The 26,356-nt window shown below is 34.6% G+C and overlaps 3 protein-coding genes across 3 annotated transcripts in view; 2 read left to right on the forward strand and 1 right to left on the reverse strand.

Annotated features, from left to right (window-relative positions):
* The first annotated feature begins 6,084 nt into the window (after window positions 1-6,084).
* LOC111996723 (flagellar radial spoke protein 5) lies at window positions 6,085-10,674 on the forward strand. Its single transcript, XM_024028723.2, is given in 10 exon segments — window positions 6,085-6,240; window positions 6,242-6,326; window positions 7,977-8,061; window positions 8,198-8,314; window positions 9,142-9,206; window positions 9,296-9,384; window positions 9,484-9,563; window positions 9,882-9,993; window positions 10,223-10,342; window positions 10,446-10,674. Coding segments are annotated over 10 exon segments (978 nt in total). The 5' UTR covers window positions 6,085-6,198; the 3' UTR covers window positions 10,629-10,674.
* A 33-nt stretch (window positions 10,675-10,707) lies between these two features.
* LOC136069643 (flagellar radial spoke protein 5-like) lies at window positions 10,708-11,951 on the forward strand. Its single transcript, XM_065778394.1, has 3 exons — window positions 10,708-11,103; window positions 11,333-11,452; window positions 11,556-11,951. Exons 1-3 carry the CDS (start codon window positions 11,005-11,007, stop codon window positions 11,736-11,738), a joined length of 402 nt encoding a protein of 133 aa, XP_065634466.1. The 5' UTR covers window positions 10,708-11,004; the 3' UTR covers window positions 11,739-11,951.
* Window positions 11,952-14,187: 2,236 nt separating this feature from the next.
* LOC111996722 (DNA polymerase epsilon catalytic subunit A) overlaps window positions 14,188-26,356 on the reverse strand; it is a 33,558-nt gene continuing 21,389 nt past the window's right edge. Inside the window, exons 30-41 of the mRNA XM_065778386.1 lie at window positions 25,628-25,775; window positions 25,355-25,549; window positions 25,167-25,241; window positions 22,572-23,728; window positions 22,444-22,492; window positions 21,345-21,505; window positions 21,201-21,267; window positions 18,938-19,048; window positions 18,624-18,794; window positions 18,310-18,522; window positions 16,926-17,032; window positions 14,188-14,969 (exon numbers count right to left, since the gene is read on the reverse strand). Coding sequence (XP_065634458.1) covers window positions 14,609-14,969; window positions 16,926-17,032; window positions 18,310-18,522; window positions 18,624-18,794; window positions 18,938-19,048; window positions 21,201-21,267; window positions 21,345-21,505; window positions 22,444-22,492; window positions 22,572-23,728; window positions 25,167-25,241; window positions 25,355-25,549; window positions 25,628-25,775 — 2,815 coding nt within the window. The 3' untranslated portion in view covers window positions 14,188-14,608. The remainder of the gene's footprint in view (window positions 14,970-16,925; window positions 17,033-18,309; window positions 18,523-18,623; window positions 18,795-18,937; window positions 19,049-21,200; window positions 21,268-21,344; window positions 21,506-22,443; window positions 22,493-22,571; window positions 23,729-25,166; window positions 25,242-25,354; window positions 25,550-25,627; window positions 25,776-26,356) is intronic.

Genomic DNA, 26,356 nt, shown 5'->3' on the forward strand with positions numbered 1-26,356 from the left:
AAGTGCATTTAATGCGGAAGTGATTGTTGTGGAGCTTACAAGTTATCTCCTCTAACTTTTCAAATGTGCCACCTTTCTCAGGTAGACAGCTCCCTAATCCTCTTTGTATTCCGGGGAGGGTGTTTGGTACTTGACCAAGGATGAAGCAATCCTAAAGAGTAACTTATAAATTATGTGAAATATAGAAGTAATTTTTTTTCCTCCAAATTTTGATGAAAAACTAAACATAGAGATGTTGGAGTGATCTTGGTGAAAGCAATTGTTGGTGCAATTACAATAATAATATAAATAACACAAAGAGAAACTGATTCATTTCCAATTTTGATACCTCCACTCTTCACCTCCCCCTTGCGCACATATCTAGCCCAATATCTGAGTCAATACATTTTAGCTCATTAATCACCACAATTAAAAAGAATAAAATAGTCTCTCTCCTTTTCAATGTGGGATTAAACATTTTTAACTAACTCCTCATCTCCCACATCTTTACATTTATGTTATAACATTTATTCATTTTAATTATTTAATATTAAAATGCTCCAACAATCCCCTACTCATTTTAATATTAAATTTTTTAGTTAAAAAGAGATTACCAGGCAAAGACGGGTCACTATGCATCATGAAGGTGTGCTCTGCATTGAACCTTCACTTAGTAAAACAGCGATCTCAACTCCAGAATCATAATGGTCTCTGACTTGAACTAGGACAGCTTTAGGGAAATTAAGCATCACTGCTTACACATAATAACCCAAGTGTTGACATGAGCTTTTATAGCTAGCACTTTACGGCTGTGTGCTGATCCCGGTTTCATGAATGTATTTGAGACTAAGCCCAAATCTCATAGGGAGCGGCCCCACCCCTACACTTACATAGGTGAAATTTTGTCAAGGGTGCTCCTGTAATTCTGACACCCCACTCATACAAGCTACAAATTTCATTAAGAGTTTTTTACTCAACCTCTCCACATTACAGAATAAATGCACTTACATCATAGGAATGAACAATTAAAAAATTATTTACAAAATAAACTGTGCATTTCTTACGACTATCGTATGATTCGTTTTTCCCATGGAACCCAATTCTCAGGATCTTTGGTCCTCGGGTTGGGTATCCTCATACATGGCTCATGATTCTATGGACTTTAGTCCCATCCCCCTCGATGTATTCCAGACTCTATCTTTTGCCAAGGCCTTGGTAAATGGATCTGCAAGATTATCATTAGATTTAATATAATCCACAGTTATGATGCCACCACTCAAATAAGATCGCACGGTACTATGCTTTCTTCTTATAGGTCTGGATTTACCGTTGTAGTAACGGTTTTTAACTCTACCAATTGCGGCAGTGCTATCACAATGAATTAATATAGGTGGAATTGGCTTTTCCTACAGTAGAATTTCATATAACAAATCTCTAAGCCAATTTGCCTCTTCACTAGCTGAAGCTAATGCTATTAATTCAGCTTCCATTGTTGAATTAGCAATTATTGTTTGCTTTTTAGATTTCCAACAAATAGCACCACTACCTAAGGTAAAAATATAACCAGTGGTAGAGAGAGAATCACCTGACAAAGTATTCCAATCGACATCACTAAAACCTTTAATCACAGCAAGGTACTTTTTATAAAATAAGCCATGGTTTTTTGTACCAATTAAATATCTCATGACTCGCTCAACAGCTAGCCAATGATCTTTACTAGGCTTGCTAGTAAATCTACTAAGCACTCCTACTGCAGATGCAATGTCAGGTCTAATACAATCAATAGCAAAACGCAAACTACCAATAATACTAGCATAATCCTTTTGATTAAAAATCTCATCATCATTATTCACAGGAAATAAATGAACATTAGAATCAAAAGGAGTAGCTACACTTTTGTGATCATGAAAATTATATTTTCTCAATATTTTCTCAACATAATGTGATTGATCAAGATATATTCCATCACATGCTTTTGTAATTTTCATGCCCAAAATAAAATTAGCCTCACCATAATCTTTCATATCAAAATGGCTTTTAAGCATATTTTTTGTCTCATTTATAACATGCATATTTAAGCCAAAAATCAACATATCATTCACATAGAGGCTAATAATAACATATAAATTATTCCATGATTTAAAATAAATACATTTATCACATTCATTTGATTTATAACCATTCTCAGTCATGCGAAAATCAAACTTTTCATGCCACTGCTTAGGTGCTTGTTTTAAGTCATATAGGGATTTAATTAGCTTACATACCTTGCTTTCTTGTCCAAGCTCTACAAAGCCTTCGGGTTGATCCATATAAATCTCTTCCTCAAGGTCCCCATTTAGAAAAGCAGTTTTTACATCCATTTGATAAATTTTCAAGTCAAAAATTACAGCAATAGCAATTAACAATCTAATAAATGTAATTCTTGTTACCGGAGAAAAAATATCAAAGAAATCAAGATCAGCTTTTTATTTAAAACCTTTTACAACAAGTCTAGCTTTAAACTTATCTATTGATCCATCCGGTTTCAACTTTTTTCTAAGTACCCATTTACAACCTATGGTCTTATAACCCGATGGAAGATCTACTAATTTCCAAGTTCTATTAGAAATTAGAGATTCCATCTCATCATTTACAGCCTCTTTCCAAAATATAGCATCAGGTGATGTTAAAGCCTCTTTTAAATTTTGGGGATTTTCCTCAATGTTAAAAACATAATAATCAGGACCAAAATCATTTTCAACTCTAGCTCTGTTACTCCTTCTAGGTTCCATTTCAAAATTTTCTTGATTTTGTAAATGTGAAGTAGAAGAACTAGGCTGTGACAAAATATTTTCTTCACCCCCACTATTTTTCAATTTAAAAGAAAATTTTTCTTCATGAAAAATTGCATCACCAGATTCAAAAATTATTTTGTTTTCAAGATCAAAAAATCTATAGGCTGCACTATTAATCGCATAACCAAGAAAAGCACAGATAGTAGCTCTTATACCTAATTTAGGCATTTCAGGGTCAATAAGCCTTACATAAGCAAGACAACCTCATACTCTCAAATATCCCAAATTTGGCTTATGTCCTTTCCACATCTTAAAAGGTGTGGTGTGTGACTTTTTATGTGGCACCCTATTCAAAACATGACATGCAGTTAAAATAACTTCACCCCAAAAATGTAAAGGTGCACCAGATTCAATTAACATGGCATTTGTTAACTCAATTAAAGTTCTATTTTTTCTCTCAACCACACCATTAGAAGCAAGTGAATATGGTGCAGTAGTTTCATGGATAATTCCCAAAGACTGAACAATTGAGTTAAATGCACTTGATTCATACTCACGGCCTTTATCACTTCTTATTCTTTTTATTTTTCTACCGAATTGATTTTCAACTTCTTTTAAAAAATCTTGAAATTTTTCAAAAGCATCACTTTTATTTTTCAACAAATAAATAGTTGTATATTTTGAGAAATCATCAATAAAAGTGATAATATATCTATTTCCTTCGCGAGTTAAAATTCCCTCAAATTCACATAAATCAAAGTGAATTAACTCAAGCAATTTGGTATTTCTTACAACACTTTTATGAGGCTTTTTTGTAATTTTAACTTGACTACAAGTTTCACATTTTTCAAAATCTTTTAACAGTCTTGGAATTAATCATAAAATACTCATGATTCCCACATATCTACTATTTATATGATACAAACGAGCATGCCAAAAATTAATAGAAGAAAGCATATAAACTAAACTGGTAGATGCTTTATTATTTTTAACATTCAATTTAAACATTCCATCACAAGCATAACCCTTGCCCACAAATAATCTTTTTTTAGTAATTACATAATTATCAGATTCCATAGTTTGTTTAAAGCCAGCCTTGTTAAGTAAAAAACTTGACATCAAATTCTTCCTTTTGGACGGAGTGTAAAGAACATCTTTCAATGTTAGCACGCGTCCAAAAGTGAATTTCAATTCAGTCTCACCACTCCCAAGAACCTTGGTTTTGCTAGAGTCACCAAGCATAACAGTTTTTTCTTCTTCAAAAAGAGTGTACAACTTGAACCAATTTTTGTCATAGCAAACGTGCCTATTAGCACCAGAATCTGCCCACCACCCTTTAACATATTGCACCATATTGATGTCTGTAATCATAGCCACTACAGGCTCTTCGGTTACGTTAGCCTGCAGGACAGATTCACGTTTCCGAAATTTGCAAAATCGAGCAATATGCCCACTCTTGCCACAGACAAAATAGGATCTATTAAATTGATCTTGTGAAATGGGTCTTTGGTTCTTATTGTAATTTTTATTCAGGTTTCCCCTTCCTTGATATCTATTATTATTTTTAAAGGCTCTCTTTTTAGGCTTCAATTGACTATTTCTAGGAAAATTATTTTTGGACATATTATTATTAGCTGAAATAAGGTTTACCTTTGTGGTGGAATTACCATTGCTCTCTTGTGTCATGAGTGCATCTTGTCTTCTAGCCTCCTCCTCCACACGGATGCATGTGATCAAAGTCTTTAAGGATGTCTCCTTTTATTTGTACCGCAAAGTTTTTTGGAACTCCCTCCAAGATTATGGTAGTTTGTCAATTATGCCAACTACCACCAAATTGTCTCCAATCTTTATGCCTCCGGATCTCAATTCTGCCACAATCATTTGGAAGTCTTGTACTTGATCCACCACCGATTTTTCATCCACCATTTGGTAACGGAAAAATCTGCTAGCAACATACTTCTTTGCACCTGCCTACTCGATATCATACTTACTTTGTAAAGTTTTCAAAATTTTCTTAGCAGAATTGTAAGTTGTATCATAATAATCATAGAAATGATCAGCAAGACAATTCAATAGATAAGAGCGACAATTATACTCATCTTTTGTATACTTATTTATTTTTCCTTGATGGAGAATATATTCTTCATCACTCATCTCATCGGTAGGAACTTTTGATAGATTCTTGTCTATGAGGATGTAGGAGACTTTGAGAAGACTCAAGTAGAAGAGGACATTTCATTTCCACCTCTTGAAGTGGGCTCCCTTAAAGCAAAAGGGCTTGTTAAGATCTCCAACAGGCTCATTTGGTTTCTCTTGTGTAGGCTCTGTGTTGAATTTCTTTAAAATTGTTGGTGCAGTTACAATAATAATAGAAATAACACAAAGAGAAACTGAAAATACTTCTGAATATTATTAACGTAAATAGAGAAATTACACAACACTATTTGGACTAAGGTGCGGCACTCGCTCTCTTTAAGGAGATTCAAGCCCTTGGTTGACTAAACTTTGTAACCGGTGCAGACCTTCTGACTTGTCTCCCCCAGGATACAACAACCCAACAAATATCGTATGGCTAGAACAACCTCTGCACAAAGTGTTCAAGCCCAAAACTCCATCAGAGTGAACACCTTTCCTTACCAAGAATCTCTCTATTTTTTGTTTGTGTATATTATAATTGCAGTAACTTGAATTAAGTCTAAATGAGTCTATTTGTAGGTTCAATGGGCCTCACGAAATTACTACCCAATTTATTCTGATTAATTAGGTCCATTATTCTGATGTAGTGGGTGTTACAAGATACCTCCACTCTTCACCTCCCCCTTGCGCATATATTTAGCCCAATATCTGAGTCACTACACTTTAACCTATTAATCACCACAATTAAAAAGAATAAAATAGTCTCTCTCATTTTCAACGTGGGATTAAACATTTTTCACTAACTCCTCATCTCCCACATCTTTACATTTATGTTATAACATTTATTCATTTTAATTATTTAATATTAAAATGCTCCAACAACCATGATTAGGACTTCAAATTAAAACGGTTTCATAAATTTGAGATTTAATTTATAAAAATAAATAAAAACTCTCATATTTGATATTTCCTAGCATGAAAAGATAATGTAAGGGTATAAGTGTCTTTGCAGCAACTCCCCAAAAAAAAAAAAAAAGCCTAACGTATATATTAAAGGCGCCAAATCCAAAGGGCAATGAGTTTTATCCCCAACTCCTCACCACACAAACACAAAACTCCACACAATAGTGGAAATGGCAATGGCAATGGCAATGGCAGCCACTGTAAAACCTGTCTTTGCCAATCTCTCTCATATCAATTACACCACCACTACTACTCAGCCCCGAGCGAGCGTGAAGTGCTGCGCCGTGCGAACTGAGGAGACTCAGCGAGTCACGCTCGCCAACGGGAACGATTCCCTCGACATATGCCGAGTCCTCAACGGAATGTGGCAGACCAGTGGGGGATGGGGCCGAATCGATCGAGACGACGCCGTTGAGGCTATGCTTCGCTACGCCGACTCCGGCCTCTCCACCTTCGACATGGCCGATCACTGTGAGCACTACTCAAAACCCTAACTCTCTCTCTCTTTCTTTCTTTCTTTGTACGTGGCAGGTTCTATTGGGCTGTGTCAAACTTTTTCTGACTTTTTATTGGATTTTAAATAAACCACGTGGCCTTTTGCTTGTCACCTGTTCAGCTTTGTTGAACTTTGAACCCTCTATTCCTATTTAATTACGTTTTTGTACCTTTTTAGTTTTGTTTGTTGAAATAATATTTCTTTTCTTTTCTTTTCTTTTTCTCAAAATGCCCAAAATGTTAATTTACTTATTATGAAAATAAATTTAAAAATTAGATATATTCGTTATGGGAAAAAGTTAGTTTAGTAAATATTTTTAGATTTTTTTGACAAATTTTTATATTTTTTATAAATTTAGTATTAAAACTTTCTTAAAATAATGTATTAACCAATACTATTAAAACATCCTGATAACTGAAATCTTAAGTTATTTGAAGTACACATTTTTTAAGAACTCGGGTTGAACGGGTTACAAAGAATTCATGGGGGTCTAATTGGGTTTTTATGCACGGACTCAAACCCGTCTAAGTATCAAGGATTTGGCCCAACTAGCTCAGTCAGTTCAGGTTTAATAACTATGTGAGATGTATTATTTATTTATATTTTTTTAAAAAGGAAAGAGACAGAGGGGTTATATGCAAAATTGGTACAAACTTTGGGACCATTACAGAATTGATAACATTTGTAGAAAGTAAAGGCGCAGAGACAGTAGGAGATAAGGACAAAAATTAGTTGTACATGGTATGTGTTTAAAAGGATATATGCTAGAAAAGCAGAGACCTTCACAACCTGCTTCTATCTTATTTGAAATGGCAGAGTTGTTGCACTATTCCTTGAGCAAATTCACTTTCACGTTCAACTCAACAATAACAAAAACCAAAAGAGACAGTACTAGACCTCGAAAACTGAATTTGGGACCAATAAGGTGTGTGTTAAGTGAAGAGAATCGAAGAACTGTAGTCAAGAATGGGAAGGATTCATTGGATATCTGCCGGGTCGTGAATGGGATGTGGCAGACGAGCGGCGGCTGGGGTAGAATTGATCAGGACAATGCAACTGATGCTATGCTTAAATATGCTGATGCTGGACTCACCACTTTTGATATGGCTGATATATGTATACTACTAATGCTACTTCTAACTGTTTTTATTATGCAGAGGGACTTACTGTTTGGCTAATTTTATGGAATGTCTAAAACTTTGAATGATGTCTTAGATTAGATAGTTAATAAGTCAATCATGCTTTGTAGTTCTTGGATTGTCTTTTATGTTTTATGATAATTAGATAGTTAGGGGCGGGGGATTTGAACCGTCAATGTCTCTGTTAGAAACACTAAAAGGTGCCAATTGAATTCCAACACATTATAGTGTTCGTTTGGATGTAGCTTTTTGCTGAAAGCTTATTTGATTATTTGTCGAAAGTTGATTTAAGTATAGTTATACTTTAAAAAAGTGAGCTTTAAAAAGGTTGTACGTAAGCAAATAAACTAAAAAGTTAAAAAGAAAAACCTGTTGGCAAACACACACATAATGTATGGATTCATGACAATTAGTCAACTGCTTTTGGATTTAAGTTCGGGAATTATGGGTTGTTTTCTTATTGTTTTGACTGTTATGATGTTGTAGATGGGCCTGCTGAAGATCTTTATGGTATCTTCATCAATAGAGTTCGTCAAGAGCGCCCACCTGAATTCTTGGAGAAGATAAGAGGGTGAGTGCCTCCTACTTATTATACTAATCCAGTTTGCATCTTTTTGGTTGAATAGAAAGAAACTAAAACCTTTTTGTTGGACAATATAGAAAGGGAACCCTTACAGTGTGTTTGCCTCTTCTGTTATGTGATGCAGTCTTACTAAATGGGTGCCTCCACCTGTTAAGATGACAAGTAGCTATGTCCGGGAGAGTATTAATGTTTCTCGGAAGAGAATGGATGTGGCTTCCTTGGATATGCTTCAGTTTCATTGGTATAAATATTTTTTTTTTCCTACTCAGCTAACATAATGTGATAATTGATGATATGGCTGCATAATTTTTAGTGATGAGAATACCTATTATTTTAGTGCTTGGTAGGTAATCCAATATACAATAAATGATCATGCTATATTTGAATAGGGAGCTGGAAATTCGATGAAATTTTTTGTTTGATCTGGATCCATTTTTCAGCCAAAAGAGAGAGAGAGAGAGGAAAAAGGCTCCATTTGTCAAAAATTTGTATGTGGAATAGATTATATGCTAGTATTGATGTTTGTTGAGGCAAGCAAGGTTGTCAGGGTGGGTAACTTTCACATAGAACAGAGTATTCCAGTCTGCATCAAACCAGATACTAGCAGGATTTTTTTGAAACCATTTTCTGGATGTACTTTTCCATAGAAGTTGGTTTGACTGTAATTATATTGGAAACTTATGCCATTTAACCCTGCGTAAGTATTGGTTCAGACTGTTCAGTTCATAAGACAAAAGGTTTGACAAATCATGCATTGTCAGACACTTATAACTTGTGGAACAAGGAAACTCCAATATAAATAATTACCATGTGGGCAGAGTATACAATCATGTCCAAATAAATTCTATTTTCACTATCTTTTCTCTTTCTTGCTACTATTCCATACATTATAGTTTTTGTACATTGTACTACTTTATTACCTCAAAAATACAATTTTTGTTCCTTACAATTGATGTTCCTTGTATTAGGTCCAACTTATCCGAACTAATAGACAATAAATAGAGTATTAAACTGATTTTAAAATTGTTATTCTCTGATGGCATTTTTCTCAATTTCTACTTTAAATAGGTGGGATTACTCAAATCCTGGTTACCTCGATGCTCTAAAACACCTTACAGATCTGAAAGAAGAAGGTTAGTATCATTTTTCTCATTAAAATAAGTTTAATATCTCAGATTGCATTTCTCGATTTGATCAGATCATTTCAGCAAGTGGATTGCAGGTAAAATCAAGACTGTTGCCTTAACAAATTTCGATACAGAAAGATTGCAAATAATCCTAGAAAACAAGATTCCCATTGTGAGCAATCAGGTATATGCTAGATACAATTGTATGCTTTTACTTTTTAATATTTTTATGTTCTCCCTTACATCATATATTCTGTTGTAATAATACATATGGGTAATGTAGGTGCAACATTCAATTGTTGACATGCGTCCTCAACAGAAAATGGCGGAGCTTTGTCAGCTTACAGGAGTCAAACTTATAACGTCTCTCTCTCTCTCTCTCTCTCTCTCAATACACATGCACAGAGTAATATTGTCTATCAATCATTACCCTCTACTATAGGATGTAGTCAGTAATATAACATGAGTCTTTTTTCTGAAAAAACAACAAAAGTTTGGCTCTTCCTGCATTTTTTTGCTCATTAATTGGCCAAAAATTCCTTGTTAGTGTGATAATCTAAATTTAGTCTTGGAGGGAATGACCAACTTCGATGTTCATTTTGGTAAAATATTTTAGTCTCTGGCAGACAACTAAGCATTCTTTTGCATTTCTCTTTTTTAAGATAAAAAATTCTGATGCAGGTATGGAACAGTAATGGGTGGTTTGTTATCTGAGAAGTTCCTTGACACCAACTTGTCCATTCCTTTTGCTGGCCCTTCATTAAACACACCCTCCCTCCAAAAGTATAAAAGGGTATGATGTTCCTGAACAGAAATATCCTGTCAATAGTGATCTTGGAATTTATTTTTTTGGATGAATAATGGTGATCTGGAAATTTGTAATACTATTCGGGGAGTGGGAGTCTTTTTTTTTCTTTTTCTTTTTTTGTTGGGGTTTGTGTGTGTGTGTGTGTGTGTGTGGTTTTAAGGGGAATTTAAAATGTTGTGCATGATGTTGATAGAAAGTTTGCAATATATTGCAGATGGTTGATGCCTGGGGAGGATGGAGCCAGTTCCAAGTACTGCTTCAAACACTTAAAAAAGTAGCTTCTAAACATGGGGTCTCAATCCCAACTGTTGCCGTGAAATATATACTAGATCAGGTAAAATCGATTCACCCACTTTATTATAAGCTTGAATCTATTTGACTTTCGATAAGCCACATTGTGAAGTCACCTTTGATTAGTTTGATTTGCGAAACTGCAGCCAGCAGTGGCAGGATCGATGATAGGTGTTAGACTTGGGCTGTCAGACCATATTCAAGAGTCAAATGCTGTCTTTTCTCTCGTTCTTGACAATGATGATGTAAACAGCATACAAGAAATCTCGAAAAAAGGGAAAGATCTTCTTAGAGTGATTGGTGATTGTGGAGATGAATATAGGCGTTGAGACTTAGAATCGCATGTCCTTCTCGTGAGCTTTTTTTTTTTTTTTTTCTCTCTCTCTCTCTCTCTCTCTCTCAATACACATGCACAGAGTAATATTGTCTATCAATCATTACCCTCTACTATAGGATGTAGTCAGTAATATAACATGAGTCTTTTTTCTGAAAAAACAACAAAAGTTTGGCTCTTCCTGCATTTTTTTGCTCATTAATTGGCCAAAAATTCCTTGTTAGTGTGATAATCTAAATTTAGTCTTGGAGGGAATGACCAACTTCGATGTTCATTTTGGTAAAATATTTTAGTCTCTGGCAGACAACTAAGCATTCTTTTGCATTTCTCTTTTTTAAGATAAAAAATTCTGATGCAGGTATGGAACAGTAATGGGTGGTTTGTTATCTGAGAAGTTCCTTGACACCAACTTGTCCATTCCTTTTGCTGGCCCTTCATTAAACACACCCTCCCTCCAAAAGTATAAAAGGGTATGATGTTCCTGAACAGAAATATCCTGTCAATAGTGATCTTGGAATTTATTTTTTTGGATGAATAATGGTGATCTGGAAATTTGTAATACTATTCGGGGAGTGGGAGTCTTTTTTTTTCTTTTTCTTTTTTTGTTGGGGTTTGTGTGTGTGTGTGTGTGTGTGTGGTTTTAAGGGGAATTTAAAATGTTGTGCATGATGTTGATAGAAAGTTTGCAATATATTGCAGATGGTTGATGCCTGGGGAGGATGGAGCCAGTTCCAAGTACTGCTTCAAACACTTAAAAAAGTAGCTTCTAAACATGGGGTCTCAATCCCAACTGTTGCCGTGAAATATATACTAGATCAGGTAAAATCGATTCACCCACTTTATTATAAGCTTGAATCTATTTGACTTTCGATAAGCCACATTGTGAAGTCACCTTTGATTAGTTTGATTTGCGAAACTGCAGCCAGCAGTGGCAGGATCGATGATAGGTGTTAGACTTGGGCTGTCAGACCATATTCAAGAGTCAAATGCTGTCTTTTCTCTCGTTCTTGACAATGATGATGTAAACAGCATACAAGAAATCTCGAAAAAAGGGAAAGATCTTCTTAGAGTGATTGGTGATTGTGGAGATGAATATAGGCGTTGAGACTTAGAATCGCATGTCCTTCTCGTGAGCTTTTTTTTTTTTTTTTCCTTAAGAAATGATCCTACAAATACTTGAACCCCCTTTTACCTTTTCCGTTTGGCTCTCAAAAAAAAAAATAATAATAATAATAACATTATAATTTATGAGCTTCGAAGTTATTGAGTAGAACATGGGCGTATAATAAAATCATTTGCTTCACCTTCTACTTGGATATCTCTACGGCAAAAATTTAATAGTAGTCATATTATACATAAATCGTGTCTTAACTCAAGAACACAATTTTAGTTCTACATATCAATTTAGATATCTCTAAGGTAAAAAATCACAGAATTCATGTTATGTAGAAATCATGTCTTAAGAACACTATTTTAGTTCTACGTATCAATTTGGATATTAGACATCCAAACCTTTGGATATCTCTAAAGCAGAAACTCAATAGTATTCGTGTTATACATAAATCATGTCTTAGGAACACTACTTAAATTCTACGTATTAATTTGGATATCAAACATCCAAAATTTTAAGGTTTGGAAATCTCTAAGTTAAAAGTTCAATAATCAAATCAAAGCTTGAGTGACACTTAGATTAAATTAACAGCCAAGATTAGAAGTATTGCGTGCCAGGTGCAATACCCAACTGAGGTAAGAACTAAGAGCATCCACAACAGCCGTGTTAAAATTTATGCCATTTTGTCATACCAAAGACCTACTTTATTATTTTACCATATCATTTTATAACATCTCATTTATCAGATGTTTTATCATTTAATTTTATACATTAAAATAATATTTACTACACATTAAAATAATATATTATCTCCTCCCTATCATCACCATCAACAACAACTCACACTCGCAGATCAACCGCCACAACCCACAACCACCGGCCACCTCCACAGATCAGCCATCTCCACAGATCAACCACCACCACCAATATTAGCCAGTGTTACAAAAAAAAAAAAAAAAAAAAAAAAAAAAAAAAAAAAAAAAAAAAAAAAAAAAAAAAAAACTACACAGCCACAACCACAACCACCAGCCACCCCCATAGATCAACCACCACCACCAATATCAGCCATTGCTACCAAAAAAAAAAAAACTCAAACAAACACTACACAGCCACAACCACCGGCCACCCCCACAAATCAACCACCGACCAAGCCACAAATCACATTTCACACAACCCAAACACACGAAATCTAGAAACAACCACCATGATGCCCAAGCCAATGACCAACAGATCTCCTAGTCGATGACCCACGCCGATCAGAGACCCACGAACCCACCAAATCACAAAATCAAATCACCCCACTGAAATCAAACCACAAAACCCACCAAAATCATATCACACTTGTCGAACAACCGAACCATGAAATCAACCTAGACCCATGAAATCACGAACAAGGACGATCCACCACCACCCACGAAATCAACTCGGCCCACAAAGAAAGATCAACAATCAAAGAAAGAGAGGGAGAATCAGAAAGAAAGAGAAAGAGGAGACACAGACAGAGACGGAGAGGCAGAGAGAAAGAGAAAGAGAGAAGAGAAAAGAATAAAGTGAAGAGAGAGGAGAGAGAAAAGAGAATAAAAAATTAATAAAACTTATACCATTTTCGTCCGTACCGTTGCAAATTTGCAACGGTACTGTTCATATGTAGCATAATTTTTGGCATTTGGAACATCTGATAAAGCTCCGTTTTTGTGTTTGGTGTGCCAAATGTGCCAAAAATTTGGCATTTAGCACATTTAGCACATCTGATGCGAGTACTCTAAGAAAGCTTGAGTGACACTTGGCCTCTGGTAAGAACCAAGTGGATCAACATCAACCTTGCACCTTTAAAGGACAGAACTAAGCAAATAAAACAGCCAAATCAAATATTGTATAATAAGAACAATTTTTCTTTTTCTTTTTCTTTTTCCTTATGAGAAGATATCAGAACTTGAACTCTTTAATATTCAGAAGTGGTAATCTCGGGTTACAGCAACTACACATGCTTAAATGTTAGGCAAATGCTCAAAATTCAAAAAGCTTAAAACCCTGAAAGCCATCTAGAACTCAAGTCTCTTTTTATGGTTTCCTAGCTACTTTTTCTCCTGATCTTCTGCAATCCTTTTGGTCCACCTGGTGAGCCACCAAAGAAATATCTCTTCCGTGGTGATTTTCAGCTATTCTCTTTGTAGCAGTCTTCTGCACTCTTCGTCACCTCTAGGTCATGATATCCACATGCATTGACTAATGTATCTGTAAAACTAAAAGGGACTTATTATAGGGGCAAATGATACATGAGCCCTTTTCATTGGATACCGTTAAGCATCTAGTTTGCCTAAACTATCATTAAAGCCAGTATCCATTGCAAACCATTTAAAGTCAGCTTCATCCAAAGTGTGCACCTCAAATCATTTGCTTTTGTCAAAGCCTCAACTCAACTCAACTTGGTAGTCAGGGATTGTACACTGAATACAAATTATATTTCATTGATTGAATGAATCATTTCAAAGTTATATACAAGTTTCTGATATAACACGTTATACACAATCTACAAATAAAAGAAAACAAAATTGCAATACATCGTTTAACCAAAGATCTTGTGCCAACCCCAATCCCCCCCACCCCCAGGAAAGTGGGGATAGAAAATGTGAGTCATGAGTTTTACTAGAGCGAAAAAAAGAGATCAACATCTACCCATTGAGGAACCAATTCCTAAGCCTATGTCATGAGTAGCGATACAAACCTCATTTCTTTTTCCCTTCAACTACAATAGCTTCAACCCTAACATTATAATTTAAGCTCACCAATTTCAGGCATCTTTTAATAACTGCCCACATTGGTCACTCATCCAATTGAATTTATAGGAGACTATAGGTTAATAGTTATTGAAGTTCTAAAATCCATGAGGTACACTCCTGGAGAAGTTGAAATTTCTGATGAATAGCTATCTTCAAGAAAATCTGCATCTTACTCCGGAATTCAGTCAAATCTTCCTTGCACTTAAATGGGCCTGCACATGCACATTGCTCAGCTAAATGTGCAGCCTTCACCTGATTGCACCTAAGACACACCAGGTCCTGCAAGTGGTAGAGACGTTCTCTCTGCCGTACAATTTGAAGAAGAGCATTCTCCATGACCTCACGATCGTAAGGTTGGCCACATTGTGGCACAGCACAGCGCCACTCCTGAGCCAGTAGAGCTGTGTCACGGCATAAGTCCAGTTCTCTGCAGTCATTGCAGTAGCTGTCCACAAAAATGAATGTTTATCAGTGATCAGTTTGAACTTTGGAAAAGGTTAAACATGATATTTGGATCCAACAAGTTCAATGAGAATGAAAAGAAAGAAAGATTAAATTATTACTTTTTTAGTGTATCAATCAAGGATCAAGCATCTAAGAGCATAAATTAAACAAGCTACCAGATATATTTAACATAATACACGAAATCCAGCCTTCCACAGCCCCCCCTGTCACGATACAGACTCTGGTTTCACTATGACAAATTGTACAGTCATGACTTTCTCATAGAATGGCTCCTTTTCCTATATATTGATTAAATTAACTTTCGAATTTGATTTTGTGCAAGGGTCATTAAAGGATACCATAACAAACTTTACACTCTTTTTGTGATAATTGCTTTCACTAGCGGGTACTAGCTTGTACCAAGACAGAAGTACTAGCATCTAGAGCATATCTTACATGCCTTCCAGTAGCAATGCAATAGTAAACACTTGAGTGAGTTGTGATGTTTAACGGTTTTCCAGATTTGGGCCTTCAGAATTCACTATATATTGCAAATCATTTCAGCCAACCTTATTTCCTACTTTGGTTTGTCAGACAAATATTCACAATGTCATTCAGAAAGAAATTCAAGAGGTGAAGCCAGACCTGGGAAACTTAGTCATCACAGTTCTTATGTCCATTTATGTTAGTCTAGCTACACATCACACCCATAAGTTGGCTATCCTTTTGTGTAAAGTTCGTCCTTTCAATTATCCAAATGAAATATATCATTTGGGGAGAAATTTGATCCCCAAAATCAATGCAAAATATGGTCATGTTCATTTGATACTCATAAGATTAAATTGCAAATGTAGCAACATTGAGGTAAATGAGCAAAGTTGATGTATCATAGTAACCTGAGAGTAATGCAGTCTAACTGAATCTAGCAAACAGAGAACCACCTTCTATGTTTTAGACATAAAATCATCAAATAATTTATGATTTCTAATTTTCACTCTAAACCTATTTATGGTTGTAATAATTGACTAATGTTCTTACCAAGAGCCTTGCAACTCAACTAGCATCTCCTATTGTTTCCAACAAAGATATCAAGCATTCAAATACCCCCCCACCTTTACTTCCCCACTCCCATACTATCAGATATATTCCAAAAAAACATTGACCAATGTTCTTTATCTTAATGAATTTTTTAACCCAGAGAGAGAGAGAGAGAGAGAGAGAGAGTATAGATAACCTAAGAGCAACACCAAGCATGGGAGAACAAACCTAGCAGTCAGCACCTAGAGCAATTGGAATTAACACTGGACTGTTGGAAAAATTCCAGAGAGATTTTATAAATCAATCAAACATATATCCATAGGAATAAAATAGCAAGCTTATATAGACTGCTAGGACTAAACCCTAATTCTAGTTAACTTAGGAAAGCCAGTTATTCAATTACAAAACTAACCGCAACTCTAGAAAATTAAATAAAAATTACTAGTAACCTAATTAACTAATAATATTAAACATAAAATACAGTTGACTTTCAAAAACAAAACAAAAATTTCTTTGTGCTTCTAGCATCAACCTCTTCTTGTCAAAGTCACTTGTACTCAACTTAGAAGCACTTAAATGATAGCTTTGCATTTTTTTTTATTCACATTAAAGAGAGGGTGAGTAAGGTCATTATGGTCATGATAACAGGCCTGTTTGGCCAATTAGCTCTATCTTAAATCTAAAAACAAGGTTGGGGGTGTGGTTGCAAGATCAAAACCCACTGGGCGTATGTGCTATTACCAACTTTATTTGTATATCATTTGGACAGGCATTGTATGCTTTCTTTTATTTATGGACATGTTCCCTCTTTTGTATACTTTTCCAATCACTAATTATCTCCTATCGACTCCCAATAGTACAACTTGAAGGAAAAATAAAGCACTGGATTTTTTGGCAACCTCTTAAGAAAATCTCTTACCTGCAAATGACATTTGATAAATTGAAGGATGGGCAAGGATCATGAAACTCAGCTTCTGGAGCAAACTCCCTCACACGCACAAATTTTAAAAGATTCTTTCTCATCACCTGTGGAATATGGGCACATGAACAAGATATCACTTTACTGACCAAGGAAACCCGTAAGGAAAATCATTTCAACCTGTACCAATTGTCAGAAGAGTTGAGCTTTTGAAGATGAGTAAGTGTGGAAGAGTTCAGTTGCACATAATACACAGTTTAAACCATAAACCAGCGAAATATTAAGGTTGCATGAGAAAAGAAAATTCCAATTATTCCAACCTCAAATGTATATCTGCATATTTCTTTTGTTGATAGGTATATGTACATATGCATATTGATGCATCAGTAACCTGATTCATATTCCTCAATTTTCAATATCTAGAGCCCTATCATTCAATTGTCAACCAGTCAGCCAACAGAAGCAAGCATGCAAATTGTTATTATAATAATTATAATATGATGCAGAATCAGGAATTGCATTGGGTAGATGACAAATGACTAAGTTAAAATTAATGTTTCATGGCATGTGGTCATGACCATTAGTTCATCTGTGTAACATTTTAATTTATATATCTTAGATGTATTACAATGATGAAATCACAAAATAGGCTCTGTGATCAAACTCATGAAAATACATCAAATTTTAATGCTAAAGCTCTAGCTTATGCATTATTTGTTAAAAATCTCAGGTGAGAACAACCTTGTTAGAACCAGAATTCCAGAAAAGATATTACGGTCTTCAAAAGTGACTTGAAAATCATATGATTCTACAATATTGAAATAGAAAACTAAATCAAATTTGATAATCTAATATTGTAAAATCTTAAAATAATTGAAAACCTTAAGCAAAACAGATAAAATGAGCAAAAAAAAACAAAATAAAAGGAATATATGAAATAAAAAACTATGAGGTTACACCAAAACTTATACCATTTAACAATTACTCCTAGAAAGTGAGAGCATTCCGATGGGAAAAGGGTAAAAAGAATAGAGAACTAGTAAAACCCACAAATCACTGGATCAAACATCTATTTACTGGGTTACTTTGCAAATGTTTATATTAAGCATACTGGACAAACATTCCCTTGTATTATATCATTCTAAGTAAAAATATCACGTCTACATATTATGGGTGTATTTGGGATTCGCTTATTTTACTGAAACTGTAAACATTTTGCTGAAAGTACTATAGACAAAGGTAAAAGTTAACTGAAATAGTATAGTAGAACCTATGAATAATACCAAAAATAAATTGAATAATAAAATAAGTTGGCAAAAATAATCTTTGCCAAACAAACACTATATACATAGTATAATGCCTGAATCAATAGAAAAAGTATTACCAGAACATCATGTTGAACATTTTGGTCTAGGGCCAGAACAGCGCAGACATGCTTAATGAACTCAAGCGCAGCATCCCCTTTGTGGGTTTTATCAGCAAATTGTGGGAACCCAGAAGATATGTTTTGGTCATTTTCAGTTTTGCTCATCCCCTTCATATGAAGAATGGTATCACGAACAATACCCAAAAGTTTGTCTGTGAAGTAAGAGCTGATCTGTAGAATATTAATAAAAATACATAAATCCAATTAGTATTTACCCACATTGAGGAATCAAAAGTCATACAACCTTTGGTCACAAGCATTCTTATTCATACCTGCCCTTTTAGATATTCTGTCATATGTGACTCAAAATTCTCAGCACCTGCAACAGTCACTGACGGAGTAGACAAGTTGCCATCCTGCAAAGAGGCTCTAATTGCAGCTTGCTTTTGTGCATAACTCCAGGGAATATACATAAACTGAGAGACGATAAAAACAAAATGATCCTGCAGGAAGAACACAAAATGACTGAACCAGTCAGTCTGGGAAGTATATGAATGCACTAAAAATAGAAATTTTGTATGATACTGATATTGATATTCCCCTAGCTTCCTTTCACTGTAAGTAAAAACATCACTGGGAAGCTTACCTGAATTTTCTTGGGTAAGTATTCAGCAATATTCCAGCTTGACACGATATCCACTTGAGATTCATCAGGTACAATATCATCAGCTTTGGCCGGAATTCCACCATAGTTATACTATCATTAAAAGTTAAAGCAACCATAAATCAAATGGAGTCTAGTTTGCTAATGAATATGATTAAGGTAATAAAGAAAAAAAAGAATAAACTTTTTTTATAAGTAAATATTTCATTAGATAAACACAAAGGGGTACAACCCATGTACACAGGAAGTATCAACATTTAACTTTGAAATTACAACCGTCAAGAATTTTAATTAAACTTGCAAAGGAGAATAGACTTGAAGCATCCATCCACTCAAATAAATATTTGAGGAATAAAATTTTTAGGTATAAGACAAAACTTTCATTTATGTATATTCCCTTGGTATGAATAAGAATGTAGAATATTTGAGTTTTTCCCTTGGTATATGCACTTTGCAGATCATATAGTTTTAGTGGATAACATGGAATCAAAATCGTTTTAAAGATTTGGAAGGATAGTTTAGAATCTAAATGCTTTAGGTTAAGTAGGACCAAAAACAGAGAACATGGAGGGTACATTTACATGTTTGATTAAAATGAAGGACAGAAGGGAAGAGAAAGGACTTATCATCATTTGATTGGAAGGAAAGAGAGGAGAGAAAGGAAGTGTGGAGACAAATTGTTTATATGGATCCACCAATATTTTATTTTTTTTACTTTCCCTCCAAATCCTTAAAATTACTCTTATAGCCTTAAAGAATTTTTATTTTTTTGTGAAATTACCTTTATATCCTCATAATTAATTACGAATTTATAATTTACAAGCCCAATTATAAAATAAAGTTTAATTATTATTTTTTTATTCCTTCTCTCTCCTTTCTCTTCCACTCTTCATCTAAACACACATAAAAGAAATATTTTCTTTCCCCTTTCTTTTTTCCTTTCCCTCCTTTTTTCTTTTCTCTTCTCTTCCCTCCCTTTCCGCCCAAACAAACATAGCCTTAGTGAAACAAAGATGCAAGCCTTATAAAACTGGATGGTCATGAGATATCAAAGATTGCGTTCTTTCTTTATCTTGGATAAAAAAATTCGTAAGGATGAAGAGATCAAAGAGGATGTGAATCACAACATAGAGTAAGGTGAATGAAATGGAGATTGGAGAAACACATCAGGAATAATGTGTGATTGTAGAATACCTCAAGTTAAAGTGAAAGTTTTATAAGACTGTTATAGGACCAGCTATGTTATATAGTATTGAATGATGATCTACTAAGAAGTAACATGTTAATAAAATGAGTAAAGTTGAAATGAGAATGTTAGGATGAATACGTAGAAAACAAGAAAAGACATGATACAAAATGAAGAAATCCATTTAAAGAGATGGCTTCTATTGATCAGAAAATGAGGGAAAGTCATTTGAAATGGTTTGATCAAGGGCAAAGAAGAGTTATTAATGCACTAGTGAGAAAGAGTCAACTGATTCAAGTTGGGGGATCAAAAGCATAGAAGAAGTAACAAAATGGACATGATTATTAAGGACATGACAGAAACTATGAAGTTGGATAAGATATATTAGCAGACAAGAAAACATTTGGCCCTCCCAAATTAGTTTGCTGAGGATCCATCGCAGATCCCAAAGTGTTGGGACAAAAGTCTTTGTTGTTGTTGATAGATGACACATTTTTCGTTTTCATTTTTCATATTCTTATCGTCTTGTAATTTTATCATGTGGATAACTTGATTTTCTATCAAAAGATCAAAAAAGCGACTTTATAATTAAGATGTTTACTCCAGCACAAGGATCTTCAAATTCTAGTCTAGAAACTGACACAAGACTGACCAGTCACCAAACAGATAAGAGGCATCAAAGCATGACTTAAATGCTTTTTTTTTTTAACTAGGGTTTATGCAATCTAAAACCTAGCAAGGCCTACCGAATTTCAAGCTAAGCAAAAAGCCCGTCCAAAGGTCAGTTTTAGCTTTACTAATTTCTTGCATCTGTACCTCAAATGCCTCTTAATATGACAATTTATGAAAAATTGAAGGTCCTCCAGAATTATGTGGCAAATAAATTGTGAACTACCCAATGAGATGGATACTTATGTAAGATCTAAGAAATAATCTTTTACCAATTTATGGAAAACAAAAGGGGGAGGGGAGACCAAAGACAACCAAAGAATAATGAGAAAGCCATAAAAATCCTAGGAAGTGCAATCTAAGTTATAAACAAGGAGAAAGTAAACAAACCTGATCCATGAAAAGCAAAGAATGCCAGAAGTTCATTGGCTCAAGCTCAATCCACTCAAACAAGTCTCTACAAAATAGCAAAGATGAATTACATGACAGAAGACAATGGCAATAAATCTACTTAAATTCTTTGTCAAGACCAACCTCTTTTGCAGAGTTTTAAGCAAGCTATCACAGTAAGCTTTGGCAGCAGAGAGATCAAATTTGCCTGTGTCTATAATAACCTTTGAGAAGTTTGCAAAAATAATTGTGGCACCTAATTTCCGTAACTCGGCCAACAATAATGCAAACACCTTTTGCATTACCTGTAGATATTAAAAACAACCAAAAGAAGTCAGATCAATTGATTAGGACTTGATTTAGATAAAATTCACATATTAAATGAATCACCATATCTCGCAAGGTATACAATTATGAGAAATCCAATTCATTGTGAAAGATCTTTTTTTTTTTCACAAATAAAAGAATTCAAATCATTATTATAACTAGCTGATGTCCTGTGCGATACGCACGTATGTTATAAGTTCATTTCAAAATATTTTATAAGAAATTATTTTTATGACCAATTTATAATACTTGTTAAGTAATATAATATTTGAGAAATAAGCTTCAATTATTTACATGCCATTAAAAAAGGGAAATTTATAATACTCATTAAGTATTGTAATTTTTAAGATTAATATAATTTAGAATATGAACCTATTGTAATATTGCTTGCATAAATTGGCAAATATTTAATTACTTTTCCAACTTAAGAACATAATTATTCTTATTATATTCTTGATTGTGTGTTAAATTCTTTTTGTTGGATTGTGTTTAAATTTGTTTTTCTCTAAGAATGCGTTACATGGTATAACCTTAGGCTACTAAGGTGTTAAATGGAATAAAATGAAAAACTTTAAGTTTGATGGACTAAAATGACAATTATAGGGTGTAAATTTTATGTGTGTGTGTGTGTGTAGAGAGAGAGAGAGAGAGAGAGAGAGTCATACAAATTCTTTGAACTTTACTAATAAATACATTGAAATATACGCATCTTCCATTAATTAATACTTTGACATAAATGCTAAACTTTAAAGAGGTGGAAGCTTAAATAAAGATAATCTCAAGGAATGTGCCATGTAACAAAACCTCATACAAAGTAAAACAAAAAGTATATTAGAGTAACCTTAAAGCTCTATGTGCAGCCTAGACTACTTTCTGGTGTTACAAGGAAATCTTATGCAATCCAACAAGTATTTACCTTGTGAAGTATGCGGTGAAGAGCTGGGTCATGAAGTTTTGATTCAGGGCTGCAACATAAAAATGAAACTAGTAATTATATGATCCAAAAACAAGACGGCATGCAAATCAGAGTTAAGATGCTGCAACCTGCAGAGCCATCGATATAGATGTTGCAATATTGCATCAGCATATACATTTCCAAACGTAACTGCATCTGCAAGGCACCTTTGGATCAACTGTTTTAGGACACGAAATGCAGGTGCACATGCGGTATCCTCATCAAAGCCAACATGTTCATTCTGAACAGGTGCTCCAGAATGCATGTCCTGGTCATATCCTAACAAAGCACCTCCTTCCATTTCATTCACTTGGTTGCTTTTCAAAAGAGCATTTACAGCCAGGTGATGAATCTTTAGCTCCACTGTTATTTTTCTATATGCACCAGGGTATGTGAGAACAGGTTGATGGACCTCATCAGCAAAACAGGTATCTTCCTCATTAATGCCACCTAGATCTGGAACACCATCATCAGATATCCAAAGTACCTGTTGTTGATCACGTAGTGCTCTTGAAAAGAAGAGATCTGCTGTAAATACAAGCCAATCAAGTTCAAAATTCCCCACTGGTACATGGGCATATCTTGACAGAGAGATTCTGTCATTCAACCACTGGGACGATGCAGCACAACGTTGCATTCCAATTTTCGCAGCCACTTGCTGCCACCCAAGAACCTGATAGTGACTATCACGAGCATTGGAAGGAATGGTCACACATGGGAAATCATCTAGAGCTCGTATACCTGACTTCATTGATTGAGAGTTTGGGCATTCAATAACAGCAATTGTAGGTCCGTGATGTTCATGTCTGTACTCATTTATTTCTCTTTGCAAAATCTTTTCAGCATCCATGATATATCCAACATAGTCCACCTTGAAAATTACACCATTTCTAGGAGGAGGTGGTTCAACAGATAGAGCTTGGCAAGCTTCACGGAATTGTTTTTCAAGAAAAGATGGTGACAAATCTTTATTTTGATAAGGATTAACCACCACAACAGATATTGTTCTTGATGCAGGAAAATACCCAATGTATATAGCTCGTCCTTCAGAGATGCTGTGATACAAGTAAAAGAAGGAGATGGATTGCTCCAGATAAGAGCATTCAGTTGTTGTCTTCATGTGTAGTTCACTCAGACTCCAGGCATCCTGGATATTTCTTTTCTTAGCTGTTTTGTCCACTTTACAGACACAACCAATCTGGAGGATAGCATTAAACTCCAATGGCACCTTTGTTTCATATATCCCCTGATCAAAGGATTGCATTCCAGTCAAACCACTTAAGTAGATATCTCAAATAAAACTGGTAGCATATGAGTCATTTTAGCCTTATTAACAAACCAAGTTCTGAATTTCAATATTCCAACCCTTAGAGTGGGACGTTAGAGTGGACGTTAAAATACATATAAATAGACAAATAACCATAGAGGGGGGAACTATTATGTCTCAGAATCACCTCACAAGTATCATGTTAAATTACCAATTAGTCCCAAAATCTTCAACTGTTACGAAATCGTGAATTCAATCACTTAACCATAATTTTTAACACTCCCCCTCACATGTGGGGCCCAACACATGGGATTTTAAACATTTTAAATGGGAGAAGTATAGAGACAAGAATCAAACTCAAGATCTCCTACTCTAATACCATGTTAAATTACCAATTGTCCCCAAAAGTTTAAATTATTAGAAAATGGGGAATTCAATCACTTAACCATAATTCTAACACACAACAAGGATGAAAAATAGGCAAACAAAATCAAGAGACAAACATGTGCACTTACATTTGCAAATGCATTAGTAGGATCATTCATCTAAGAGTTAAACCCTTTCCAAATGTGTTACAGCAAAGAATACAGGAAAGAAATCCCATTGTTTAGAGTAACTTAAGATGCTTGGAACCAATAAGTTTACAAGAAATCTCTATTGCCTATACTCACATTTCAAAGCTAAGAAGGAAATTCATAAAAGCCCTTAAAACTTAGCGTTGTAGAGGGACAGGATTAATAAGTAATATAATTTTTACATAGCATGCAAAAAAAACTTCCACACTATTTGAGCACTATTGGGAGATCTTGCATATACATTATCCCTATGATATCTACAGTTTCCAAAAATAGAATGACCCAAAAAGAATGCCTATAATGCCTCAATAATGCCTTAAAGCAATTTTAATGTCATCTTAAACAAAAGTAGATGTAACTTGCTATACTTATTTGATGCAACTTACACAACTGATCATGAAATCATAAGTAGTACTCATAGAGTCTAAAATTTTATGTTTGATGTAAGTTGTACCCATTGTCTCTTTGCCAGCTGAAAAAAGACAATATAAAGTGCCAAAAAATATAAAGTTGCTGATGCAACACCTCATACATTAAATTAATCTAGTTTTGATAGTTCGCAAACTACAAATAAAATACCCCACAATGCTGTTAATGCACAAGCAGAAAACATCAAACTTCAAACCATATAGGAGATTTCCTAACTAATCTCTTTTTGATTGGTAGCCAACATGATAACACAAGCATAATTACCATTTAAAAAAAAGGTTAAGAAACTTGTGACATTAAACGGAAGTGAAGAACAGTAATATAACTATATAAGAAATCATGCACAAGGTATGCAACAAGAACCATATATGCTTTTTTCAATTTCTTAAATGATTATAGGTTAGCATACTGACCTCAACTTCAGGGTCTGCAAGGAGGGCTGCAAGTTTTTTGCTATATTTTCTAAATTGATCTTCATCAATTATAACCTATTAATAACTCCTCAAAGAAGAAGAAAATTAAACCTCAAATACCTTTCATATGAAAAAATCTGGTAAAAGCACCATTATTGTAACTTTAAAAGAGCTAACAGTAAATATACCTCATACAAGTTAAAGCTACGCCTTCCATGAGGAAGAATCTTGCTTACGCGCCTTCCCAGAAATTCTTCTGTTACAGGTGCTTTTGAGTTGAGGTAAAATACCCTAGGAACAGTCATTGGAATCTTAAGCATGATTCCTTCTAAAACAACCCAAGCAAAAAATTGGCCACCTGAACTCGGAACTAGCTGTATAATCTGAACCATAGAAAGAAGAGATCAACCTTCAATTCAAACCATTCCATCTAAGTGTTTAAAACGAATTAAAACCAATACCTGCCAGTGGTAGCGTGTTAGAGTTACTTCATGCCTCTTAAAATATGAACTGACACCAGACCTGCCCTGAGTATCTTTACGATTTGTCACATCACCCAGCACTTCAAGAACACCTTTACCATGGTGTGGGGTCCTTGAATTGCCCAATCTGTTAAAGTCAGTGCCATTTTACCAAGTAGTAGATTAGCAACATCATCAGGAAAAAATATCTAAGCTCACATTAAGAGACTTGCATACATATCACAGTTCATTTGAAGTTCTACATCTAGTTGGTGGGTAGAACCACATATTTGGCCAATCAAATAAAATTTACTACGGACCTGTTTGTAGTCCCATGAAAAGTGAACAGTTATATTCTCATACCACCTAAATGATGTGGAGTCATCCACCATAGTTGTTGGGGTGGATCAATTTTTAAGAAATTAAGAAACTCCCTTATTTAGCTTTTTATGTTTATGGTTGCCACTTTTGAATTGCTTCATTGATGACAATATATTTTTTCACAAAATCATATCACATAAACAACAAAACAATTCATTGTCCATGGGAAATAAAAACAGGCCCTATTTTTGGTCAGCCTAATCTTAGGGTCATCTGTATGGCTTGTGCTCCCTTTAACAACCTTCAGAAGTGATAACAAGGGGCAATTCCTTAAAGAACGTCCAGATGGTGAGTATATAAGAGTGACCTTTTAGTTACACAATTCTATGCCAAACTCCAAATGGAAAA

Source organism: Quercus suber, unplaced genomic scaffold (genome assembly GCF_002906115.3).
Source record: "Quercus suber isolate HL8 unplaced genomic scaffold, Cork oak 2.0 scaffold_182, whole genome shotgun sequence".
Taxonomy (NCBI): Eukaryota; Viridiplantae; Streptophyta; class Magnoliopsida; order Fagales; family Fagaceae; genus Quercus; species Quercus suber.

Coding starts and splice junctions, on each gene's coding strand:
- LOC136069643 (XM_065778394.1), top strand. CDS start 11,005: ATGGGTGGTTTGTTATCTGAGAAGTTCCTTGACACCAACTTGTCCATT. Junction 11,104..11,332: donor CCCTCCAAAAGTATAAAAGG/GTATGATGTTCC, acceptor AATATATTGCAG/ATGGTTGATGCCTGGGGAGG. Junction 11,453..11,555: donor TGAAATATATACTAGATCAG/GTAAAATCGATT, acceptor GCGAAACTGCAG/CCAGCAGTGGCAGGATCGAT.